Source organism: Copadichromis virginalis, linkage group LG22 (assembly GCF_057382275.1).
Source record: "Copadichromis virginalis isolate Kocher_CV1m ecotype Utaka linkage group LG22, C_Virginalis_male_GT1.1, whole genome shotgun sequence".
Classification (NCBI taxonomy): domain Eukaryota; kingdom Metazoa; phylum Chordata; class Actinopteri; order Cichliformes; family Cichlidae; genus Copadichromis; species Copadichromis virginalis.
Window position 1 is genome coordinate 23,096,301 of NC_140638.1, and position 12,353 is coordinate 23,108,653.

The following is a 12,353-nucleotide window of genomic DNA, read 5'->3' on the forward strand; positions in this document are numbered from 1 at the left end:
TCTTTCTTTCTTTTACCATTAATTTGTGTTTGGGTGTGGGTGTTGTATCAGTGTGGGTGGATATGTCTCTGGGCATATATCTATCTGCAACTGTGGAAGGCTGTGCAGTATGTGTGTGTATGTGTGTGACTGCAAAAGTTAGGGAACATCAAAGAAAAATAGCTCGGACAGAAAGCAAATGGAGTGAAAATGGACTTTTTTTATTTTTGGCTTAATTTTGGGTAAAACCCCTAAATTAAGGTGATACAGATAATCAATTTTAAATAATGGTCTTGCTCATGACAAAGCAAACTAGTTGGTAATTGGCATCACAAATTACATTTTCTTTTTTGTTTCTTTTTGTGGAATATGCAATGAAGTATAAGGATTTCGTGCCCCAAAGCATGCAAAGTGAAGTAGTACTCCCTACTCGTGTTCTGTTTAGCTATTGCTCATTTACCATAGATTCACTGACATTTAAAACATGAAGTGGAACAACAGCGCATTGTGAATAAAGTATGTCCGGGTCAGTGCGCTGTCAAATGCAGCAACACTGCTTCCAGTAATCATTCAAGCAAGAAACTTAACGGGGTGTAGTCATGGTCTCATATCAGGCTTACAGCACAAACTTCACACATGTGCGCACATTCATACATATGTTTAAATAATGCATCCATGCGGTCCTCTGACAATAGATGAGATTGCTGGTAATATGTGATGCATATGTCTAATTACACCATATGCATTGCAAAAATAGAAATGGGAAAATTAAAAGTTGATATCTCAATACAGCACACAGCACTGTATGTGTAAACTGGAAAGAGTTTAAGGACATCTTTAGAAAACATGCATCTTTATTACCCATAAGCTCATTATGGTTTCTTGTGTGATTGTGTACTTGTGCATAACCATGCATGTGCAAGCTTGCTTGCATTTGCATCAGAAATGTGGGGCAGCATGAGCAAGTCTGTTGCTTTATTTCCAGTCTTTTTTTTAGCTCCCAAAATGGAGCTCACGCAGTTCATGATTTTTTTTTGCCAGATGTTATGAGGCAAACAGACATGACACACTGTTGTTTGATCTCAGATCAGTGTATTATTTCATACCTTTTATTTCAGCTTTATTTCAGCTGCTGCAAATATGTTCCTTTGCACTTCCCTCTGTGACTGCAACATAGCAAAAAGGTCCCCTTTAAAGCCCTTAGTTAAACTAAAAGATGTTATGTATTTCAGCAATTTGGCCTGTGTTGCTTTGCTTATGATTCAAAATACCTCAAAATATAATTGGTCAGGTGTTTAATACTTTCATCAGCCAGTTTGTGAGGATATTTCATCATGGTTTTTTGTTGTTGTTGTTGTCCTCATTTCCAAATTACTTTTTTTCTTTTATTGTATTTTTGTCCCAAAGCTGATTGAAGCTTGTTTTTAGGGGCCAGTTGATTGGTGTTGCATGGTCAGACTTCAGATACACTTGTACTGAATTTGACAGCTGGAGATTCAATTCTAATGAATAAATCATGTTTAACAAGCAATCCCATGTTGTTGTAGATGAAGATAGCAAGTAACAGCACAGAGCATTGTATTATGTTCTGCAGTCTAAAAATATATTAAATGCTGGTTAGATGTTACTCATATTAGCAAAATATATTCCATTCAATGTTTTGATAGTAAGGGGTTGCATGATTATTGATACAGAAATAGATCCCATGCCATACTTTACCTTTGAAATCAGTGACTACAAATTGCAAATTAATCACAAAATTCACTTTCGACTCCAAAAAACCGAAAATGTATTTCAGAGGAAAATAAATAATACTGGGAATGGCTCAGAAGTCCCAATAATATTCAGTCCAAACACATCCAGTTCCAAATACTGTGCAAAACCCACTCATCATTTCTTTATATTTCGCTTCTAAGGAGCCAGAATTTCCAATAATGTTTTCAAATGGCTCTTGAGCAGTAGGATGTCTGAAGGTCTTTCAAAGTTTTTTTTTGGCCATTACTTGGTTTTTTATTCATTTTTGGTGAATTACTTGTACCTGAGCATTTTCAGATGAATGTTGTTTGTTATGCAACTTAACACTGACCCATGGATCACTTAAACACAAAAAAGGCATCTACTAACTCGAAGGATGAATCAGTGTTGTGTCTACACATCAACAGCCCAATTGCACATGACAATCGTACCTTTAGGCAATTTGTTGCCTTTTGCTTGTTTCATAGATAAAGAAATTGGAATAAATATTTGCAACAGGTAGCGGGTAACAAAGTGTGACAGGCATAATTTGTATACCTGTAAATCTGACATAGGTTGCCATGGTGTGCAGTGTAGCCCCAAACAAACAAAAAACAAAACAATCAAACAGAAATAGTATTTGCATCAGATGAACAGTATATGAAAGTTATGTCGTTAAGAAAAAAAAAATCAAGGAAAGTTTTGACACAGGACTTAAAAGATACATCTGGTCCTTCAGTTGGTTCACCAAAGCCTCATCAGAAATGAAACATGTTAAAGATGTTCATGTATTAGTTCATATACTAATAAACTGTGACTGGAAAGTGCGGTGCATTGTGCTGTGCATTATGAATGAATGACTGCTGGTCCAAAATTTACCACAACCACTTTAGTGAGACTTAAAATCTAAAATAACAAAACCATAAATTATCCATTTTATTCTGCTTATCCGAATTTGGGCCGTGGGAGTAGCAGCCTAGGCAACGAAGCCCAGATGTCCCTTTTGCCACCTCCTCAGGCTACTTGGGGGAAACACAGAGGAATTAGATGTAATCTCTCCAGCAGGTCTACCCCGTGTCCTCCTCCCGGTAGGACATGCCAGTTTAGAACACCTTACCCAAGAGGCACCCACCTGAGCTGGCTCTCTTCGATGTGGAAAAGCAGCAGCTCAACTCTGAGCCCCTCTTGAATGAGTGAACTTCTCTCCTCATTGCTAAAGGAAAGCCCATCCACCCCTCGGAGAAAGCTAATTTCCACCGCTTTTATCTGCAGTCTTGTTCTTTCGTCTTTAAAGAAAAATGATAGTGTCAACAACAAAGATCAGGCTGAGATTAGCAGATTTATGGGGTTCCTCAGCAATGATGCTTCATCTGGTGCCAGATGGCTACATAACATTTAGGGCATAATAATTTACGTACATTGGGCATCAATTTAAATTTAAAACATTTAAATTAAATGACTGCTATGTTAGGTACCGACTAGTGACAATAGCAATGATTAAGTCTAGTGGACTAGTCATGGACATCCCTACTGCTAACAATTGAATACATTGACATTAGGTTAATGTTTACATTAGACTATTTGATGTATTTAGCTTCACAATTTACTAAATGCCTCTGATGAGTGTAAAGATCATTCTCAGGTGTTTTTAAAGCTGTGCAGAAGTACTCAGTTCAAATAACTGTTTGTGCTTTTTTGTTTTGTTTTTTATTTGTATACCAGCCCATTAGATAAGAGTTTCATAGCTACATAGCTAAAATACCGGAATGACTGTGTGTGTAATTTTCAGGCATCAAGTTTCTTCATCACACTTGTGTAAGTTGCCTCTTGGACCAGGATTGGCTTGTAGTGCTTGTAACTACTTGTAATGTCACAAATCCTGCTCATGGGTACTCCCTTTAAACTCTGATATTTGGTGAGCATAAATAAACTTTCAAAGATAAATTGCAAAGCAGACTTTCAATGTCAGCTGTGCACATACATCATTCATTACATCGAAGCTCCAGCATCCAAGAGAAGTAATATTTACCAGAACCCAGTCATGCAACTTGTCAACAAGGACCACTAATGAGCTTACTTTAAAAAGAACATGTCATTAAATTTGCAGCAAGAGAAGCACAAATGCTTACCAATGCTCTTTCCCGCTCATGTATCGTATATGTATTTTATAGGGCAGCTTAAAGACATAGTAACACCATGGTTTTTTTCTTCTAAATTTAAGAACTATTAACAGCTTTCCATATCTCTCATACTTTTTAATACCACCATCTTCTCCCTCCCTCTCTCTCAGCCTTCTACTCTTCCTCTAAGCCATCGTTCACAGACGAGGCTTAATTATTTATCGGCATGATTTATTTAGCTTTGCTCAACACAGGACCAGCAATCTTCATCCTGCTGTCTCCAACTTTCTCGTCCTCCCTTCTCTGTCCCTCCCCTCCTCATCTCCTGCTTTCCATCTCTCTCCAGCATCGGTTCCTCTCTCTTTCTTCTGGCTCTTTCAACACAGTTTAATCTCCTCTCACTGAACATTTCAAAATAACCTCATTTTCTTGGACTCATTTCCTACTTCGTATTCACCCAAACTTTGTGAGTCTCCAATCGTCTGTGCGTGTTCTTTCAATTTTTCTTATCATCTCCCACGTTTTTCATGTTCACCTGTTCTTATTCTCTTCCTTTTAATCAGGCCTGAAATTGATCTTTTCCTTCTTTGGAGCCTTCACTTTCTGTGTATTCTTTTTTTTCCCCATAATATCCATCATTCCATTATTATTCCCTCTAGTTTTAGGTGAGACATCTCGAAATGGTTTTAGTAATTAAATTTTGTGAATGTGTATGTGTGAAAGTGTGTGTCTTTTCTCTGACATGGCAGGTTCTAGGACTTTGGTCCAACTTCACTGTTTCTTTATTCTGTCTTTATTTATTTTGTTAAAACGCGCGATGGAGTGCAATAAAGAGAAAACATGAGGAAGGAAAAATGGGGATAAAAGAAAAGCTTTTTAATGCTTGGGTGACTAAACCTTTAGGAAAAAGCATACACCATTTATTTCCTTGTCTTGATTCGAGCTGCATGACTTCAAATACCAGTGTCCATTCCTAACTTTCATTTGTTCATATTAGTAACATGTAAGTGCTGTTTCATACTCAGTCTGTCTTTTCCTTTGTAATTGGGTGGGTTTCCTGGAGGTCATAAGGTCACCTCCTTTGTGTTTTTTCTTCTTCTTGTTTTAAAGGAATGTGCTCATCATTTAATCTCTCGTTTTTCTCATTCTCAAACCCTCCTGCCTGCAATGGGATGCTCCACTCCTTCTCCTTCCTTTCCTCTCTCAACCCTCATCCCCATGTCGTGTCTTTTTGTGCGTCATGTTTGTGGGTGTTCGCAGTGCATGGGCTGTGGGAGGAATGGTCGTCATGGAGTCTGTGCTCTGTGACCTGTGGGCGGGGCTCCAGGACACGAACCAGGAAGTGCATGGACGGCAGCGGGGCTGTAGCTTGTGGACGGCCTGAGGTTCAGACCAAACTCTGCAACATAGCAGTGTGTCCTGGTTAGTACCATCCCCATTAACATGATACACCAAGACTCTCTCTCTCTCTTGCTGTATTAAACTTGACATTTTTTGCCTCTTCAAAGTTGCAAAAGTAGAACATTACCACATCACTGTCATAGCTCCTGAATTTCCATCCACTTGCCTGCATAGTTCATGTTCGTCTAACTGACCAAATGTCTCTCTTCGATTAAATCAAGCCAAAGTCTGCTTTGACATCATCAAAGCTTCTGAATGGGAACAAACTGTTCAACTGTGATAGCACTGTGGATTTGTGGAGGCAATGTGTTTGTATTAGTTGACCACTTTGATTCAAAGTAAAGTATCTCAGCTACTCAAAATACTGAATGGATCTTTCTGGCATTTTGTGTCCTTGACTTTGGTGATTGGTTTTTTTTCTCTGGAATTCCACCAAGCCTCGAGTGACAGTTGTGGTCTTGAATAAAACATCTTTACAAATCTTAAATGGAATATCCTGAAATTTGGTGCAGAAATTTATGTCACCCGCATTTACACAACTCACAGTTTTTCAGAAGGCAGAGAGTACTTTGTGATGAAGTTCTGAAAGTTAATACGCTTCTCTCAGCATCAGTTGCTAAACTAACGCCCCTGTCCCACAGGTCTAGAGATTAGTATGTAACCATTTGGCAACCATCAGTGAATATTTCATGACCAGTTGTCAAGTGGTTGCTTTAGGTTGCTGCACCAAATGCTTCCTTGGTGGTTGCTTTGGTTGCCAACAGGTTGATGCAATTGCTAGTAGTTTCTATCAAACATGCCAACTTGTCTGAAAACTATGGGTGACTGCTGCAATCTGCAAGTTAACAAAGCATCACAAAGAGGTTTATGATGCAGTACTCTTACTTGTAACAAGCTGTCACGTGCCAACAGCTAGCAACCACCAGCAATCACTTGTCAGCTAGTTGGGGATTTTTCCTAGAACTAGACATTACTAGGAGGGCAGTGCCAGTGGGTCTCTAGGCTTGTGCAAATGAGGCCTAACATGGTAAACAATTTAAAAGGTCTCAAAATGTCTTTGTTTGCATGCTAGCGTGCTGACCATCATGTTTTGCTCCTCTGAGCATCACAGTGACTGTGAGTATTAGTCTTGCTTTAACCAACACTTTTTCATAGAAATTCTGTTTGTAATTGAATTTACGTGTAATTCTGTCACAAAGTGAATTGTATTCAGTTTTGTTTTGAATGTACAGTTGTATTAAAGTCGACTGGGGGCGGTTGGATTGATATTTTGGTGGATTAATTTGATTGTCAATTAACATACTGAATGATTTGCACATTGCTAAAATACATTTTCACAGTTTCCCCTCAGTAGAGATTTCAGTTCTGTTTACGCCTGTGGTTATCCATGGGAATTAAGTCCACATTTCCTTTCAAACTTTCACTTATAGAACCGTAGACTAGAAGTCTGTGTTGGACCGGTGTGCTTCTTCCACGGCTGACTAAGTTTAGATCGTCGAACAACCCGACCGTGTAACTCTTCTATAATTGTCTCTAAAACTATCTATTAAAACTACACTTTAGCCCCAGCTAATAGGGCTGTTAAGGATAATCTGGCACAGACTGTCCAGTAGAAACATCTTCATCGGGTTGCCAGTGGAGTGAAGCCGGATTCTCCAGCAACTGAAGCCCTATTGCAGCACACTCTGAAAAAAACGGTGGGACAAGATAGGAGCAATAATTTCTGTAGCTTGTCACACTACAGGCTGTACCTTTGCCAGTACCTTTGTCAACTGAGACGTAAATATGTAAAAATAGGCTGTAGGTAAACTTTGGTTATGCATATTGTCTCTGTGCAGTTTTAATTTTCTATTCCAAGTGTCCCCTTTAGGGGAAAAAACACTTTGGAAACACAGACATTAAAAAGGAATATTAATTTCAGCGATTAAATTTGCTCTGGCTTTTTGTTTCAGACTTTAAATGGATTCTGTGTTGGAGTAAAGGAATTAATGGATACACAGACATTAAAACATAAGACAGTTTATAACAAAAATGCTGTCAGCTTTCTGAATAATAACCTTTTTCTTCCTGAATTAATTTCAGTCCAAGTGAGAGTGTGTTTGCTTAGTGTGTAATCACTCACAGCCTGACCAATTATCACAGTGTAAGTGCTTTTTATTTAAGACTGCTAAGGCAAAGAATTCTATATCACTTTCCCCTGGACTTTGAATCCATATGCCTTTACATTTATGTGAGTGATGCTGGAGCCAGAACCTTTTCCTGCATCCTAAACAATATTTTTGGATATTTACTTGTTTTTTTCCCTCTTTATTTTCAAAAGCAGAGGTTTTGCAAGGTTAATATTTAAATAAAACAAACTGTCCCCCTTGCCAGACAAAGAGGCTGCAAAGTTAAAAAGAAGGAACAGGGAGACATCGTAATCTAAAGTATGGCCTCCAGGATGTTTTGCCAAGCTGTTTTGGGAACAGTGATGGAAAGAGAGGGTTTGGGAGAAAGGGTGTCTTCCTGCGAGGCCTTAAGGAAATCTTTGTGTATGTGAATGTGAGAATCTATCACAACAGATTCAGCCTGCTTTTGGGAGTTCAAAGTCAATGGTCCTTTGAAATCATAAATACCAGCATAGGCCTTTTGGCACAAACAACCATGCATACAGAATAGAGCTTTGATGGATTGTGTGTGTGTGTGTGTGTGTGTGTGTGTGTGTGTGTGTGTGTGTGCGTGCGTGCATGCATGTCTGTGCACATGTGGGTGCATAGTTGTGTGTTTCCCTCGATAATTTGATCTTACTGCAAACCATATACTTAATCCTCACGCTATGTGCTGTTGCATGTCCTGTTGTGTTTATGCTACAGTATATTAAACCAATTTCTTACCTCTTCACAGTGGGTTGTCACTTAGGCAGTCACATGCTAAGCTAAGCTTACATATCAAACAAGTGCATACATATGTGGGCAGAACTGCAAATGTAAATGTGGCAGCTGTTGCATCATATGAAGACAATCAACGGGGTATTATTAAAGTCAGCAGACATTTTCATGGAAGTAATTCATTTGGTCATATCAGACCTTTTTGAGCAAACATCAAGTACTAAAAAAAAAACCTGTGTAGGCAGAGAGCTGGCTGGAAATTGCCTTTAAGTTCTTTGACACCTCCTTTTCTTTTTCACAATGTTCAGTTCATAGCCAAACATATGCTGGGATTAATTGCTATGTCTTAATTACAGGCAAATTGATAGTTTCTCTCTTTGGCAAGAGCTCCCTCTTAACAGAGAGCTGCCATCCAGCTTTTTTAGTATCAGTGCCGATAAGCTGATTGTGCTTTGTGTGTTAACACAATGCTGAGATATATATACGATAGCAATCCTTACAAAGAAGTAACACTTCGACAGAAAGACATGGACGGTCTGAAAATGTGTTGGTGTTTGTGTCATTTTCTTTTTTCAAATGTTGTTTTAGAAAGGTAACACTTCCATTAATCAGAGCAACTTCTAAAAACATCACATTTGCAATGCTTTTCTAGGTCACACTTTATTTCCTTTATGTCATCTCCACGACACAATGCAGACCCACGCCCGTTGGAACACAGTACAAGTGTCGCCTGGCGTGATTGACCACTTTACCAAGGAGAGCTGGCAATGCCTTCTCACTTGGGATAGCCAGACAAATACATTTACAGCACTGTACTTCACTTTCTCTGCTGCTTAATGCCCCGGAGTGTAGAATGTGTGACTCAATATATCATTTCGAGCAAAGAGTTCTCACTTCGAATTGTAATTCGTGTAAATACAGAGACAGAAGAAGTCCATACACAACAGATAGATATATCTACTTGTCCGCTGCAGTAGTTAAAAATACGTTTTCTGCCTATCAGATATTATAGAAGCTTTATACAGTGAGACATTTCTTTATATTTTGTTAGGAGAATGAGAAATATGTGGAGCAATTTATTGAAGCATGTACAAAAATACATGGAACAAACAGAGTTTATAAAATTATAATGAGCTTGAAAGTCAGTATTTTGCATGGCCACCTTTATTATTCAGTAGAGTCTGAACTCTGTTAGCCAAGCGTTCTTGTAATTTCTTTAGGTAGCATCCAGGAATAGTTGATGGTGGTTCAAAATCTGACCATACTTTTCTGCTTTCCTAATTCAATCAGCTTTTTGTTTTTACAAGACCCCCAAAATTACTGACTGTAATGCAGCCAAAAACCATGACAGAGTTGCCACTGTGTTTTAAACATGGTTATAGATAATCAGTGCTCCCATTTCTCCCCTCGTCCTAAGTTTATTGACAATGAACTAAACGGAACTTCATTCTATAAGACCACTGATTTTTAGTCCAGTTCTGCTGAAATTCAGTGTATCTCATTGAAAGCTTCTTGACACTTCTTATTTCATCCTCCACTTGTTTAGTTACCTCATTTTTTTAAGGACACGCTGTGCACCATACCGAGATAGGTCTGTTAAGGTTCTCAATTATCCCAGTCATCATAGTCTCAAGAGCTTGTAATGTTCAAATAATTGTAAAAAGTGGAGTTTACGCTGAAGCAGAGCGTAAGGTGTTCCAAGTGTTCCATTTCTTTCCAAGCTCCTTACACCATACCGAGATGTGTATGTTTTCATATAATGACTGAATCGCCCTGCTGGTGCAAAAATGTTATCTTTGGAATTTTTTATAGATTTTATGCTACTGTGACACACTACTAGTAAAAAAGTGACTAAAGATAGAATTTTAAAAAGGTCTTTGTTAAGTTTTCTCTTAAACAAAAACTGGTTTAACCGTCTTGAGTTCGGAGCCTTCTTATTCTTGAATCGTTTATCGGCCCCTGTTAACTAATGCTCACCAAACAAACTCTTGAAGAAGAAGAAGAAAGTGTGTACATTATTGTGCCCCGTGGGGAAATTGCTCTCTGCATTTAACCCATTCACTCAGTGAAGCAGTGGGCAGCCATTGGGCGCCCGGGGAGCAGTGTGTAGGGACGGTACCTTGCTCAGGGGTACCTCAGGGTAGCTGTTAAGGGGAATCGAACCCCCGACCTTCCGATCATGGGGCAACCACTCTACCTACTGAGCTATCCCTGCCCAGAACTATAACGTATAATGTTTTACTAGAGCTGACTAAATCTGTCATTAAATATGATATATTTTAAAGCTACTTTTTCATTTTCTGTTTAGATCATTTTCTACATACTAATAAGCATTGGTACTAGAGTGCAGTTTAGTCAGAAGAGCTCTGAAAAAGCTATGCAGTGTACTTTCCCAAGGCTAAATGTGGTTGCTTGGGACCGTGTTTTATTCTGTATCCTTATGTAATCTGTAGGGAGTGAAACAGAGCTAAAAGAAAATATTAGATTTAGTTATGTGGCCAGAAACGCCACCTGAGTATGAATGCTAATGCGACTGTCTGTCTCCTGGATACCGCCTTGTTTGATAGTGCGCACTCCTTATCTAATTTCTTAGCTGATAATGTCAGTTTAACCTTAACGGTTTATTTTAGTGTCCAAAATTGTCTCAAAAACCAATTAATGTGACAGTTTTAGCAGGCAGCAGTTAAATCATTACACATCATTAAGAATTCAAATTTGTGCAAAAGCACAGCTCAGGTCCTTCAATAATTCCAGCTGGAGGCAACACATTATTGTTTTACATAAGTGACACTGACGCCAACAAAAGGAGGCATTGATTTATTACTCCATTTCAATTATTATTTTTCAGGATTGTGTGTGCTTGCGTGAAAGAAGTGGTAAAGCATTTGTTTAGAAAATAGCAATTGACTATTCCGTGCAATTAAATGCGGCGTAAACCAAACAGAATTAATGTGACAGTGTAACAATAAAAACCTAGTTAAATTGGCTCTTTCATGCTGCTGCTGCTGTTGCAGGTAAAACAAATGCCCAGATATTATCTGTTTAGGACAATTTAACTGCAGTAATAATACAGTTGAACACAACCTTTTGTTAAACAGCTAAAAACTAGCATATTGTCAGAGAAGATTTTGGCAGTTGCTTTTGTGATTGAAGTTTCTGAAATTGTAGCGCTTTGACAAGTGTCTCTGCGTTCAGAAACATAAAGGAACATGGCTACAGGCTAGTAATTGGGTCCTCTGTCAGTTCTTTTTCGTTTTATTACAAAGATTTTATTTATTTATTTTTTTCTGCAACACAGATCTTCAAAGTTGAATCTATAGCTCTCTTTGAAGATGATGTCGTGCCAAAAAAATCTTATCTGCTTGTTTGGGATTTGGTTAATGTCATTTTATTGTATTTGAATATTTCATCTGACAACTCAATTACTCCCAAGCAACACTTCCTTTTCTAGCACCCATTAGAATGGACAGCAGGGGCTTTGATTACATCGATGCGTGTCGTCAGGCTTCGGTTAAGCTGTCCGACAGGCAGTACTTCATTGTGTTTGAATTAGTATTATTTCTATCTGTTTCCGCACAAACACCAGTCAATAGGATTCTCTTTTTAATAATACTGTGTGTGAAAATCCAACCAAATGCACTTTGTGTGAACTCTTTTAAAACAAAGAGTGGAAGAAATTGCATTCAGCTTTTTTTTGGTTTTTTTGTAACAGATTGAAATATTTAAAATGTCCATTAAAATGGGAGGTGCACTGTGTTTGTTTGTTGCTATTTATGGGAAGCCAAATAGCTTCTGTAATTTATTTGCTGTTCATCCTAACTCATTGTATATTCTATTCAGCGTGCTCACTTTATCTGCCTTGTCTTTTTCCTCCCTCTCTTCCTCTGTACCTTCCTTTTCACTGACAATCATTGTCTTTTTTTCCATCTCTTTTTTTTTTTCACTTCTGATCCCTCTTTAAAAATCTTCATCCCTTCACCCTCGTGCATGCTCCCGTGTCTCTTTATCTTCTCGGATCTGTCTCCCGCTCCAGTGGAGGGCCAGTGGTCAGACTGGGGGCCTTGGTCGAAATGCAGCGTGACTTGTGACACAGGGACCGAGCAGAGGCAGAGGCGCTGTAGCCCATCGGTGCACGGCTGGGCTGAATGCAAAGGCCCCCATCAGGAGAGCAGAGAATGCACCAACCCTTCGTGCTCCGGTAACACAAATTAGTATTCACAGTCACATGCTCTCAGATGGCATTATGCAAACA

At 38.7% G+C, this 12,353-nt stretch overlaps 1 protein-coding gene across 12 annotated transcripts in view; it reads left to right on the forward strand.

The window, feature by feature from the left end:
• The window catches only part of adgrb2 (adhesion G protein-coupled receptor B2), a 266,514-nt gene that overhangs the window by 128,404 nt on the left and 125,757 nt on the right, over positions 1–12,353 (forward strand). For 10 of the 12 annotated variants that reach the window (XM_085446289.1, XM_085446294.1, XM_085446297.1 and 7 more), the window contains exon 5: positions 12,135–12,299. In XM_085446289.1, the coding sequence (XP_085302415.1) occupies positions 12,135–12,299 (165 nt within the window). Of the gene's footprint in view, positions 1–5,093; positions 5,256–12,134; positions 12,300–12,353 lie in introns of all 12 variants that reach the window. The other 2 variants (XM_085446299.1, XM_085446300.1) reach the window with 1 other exon arrangement.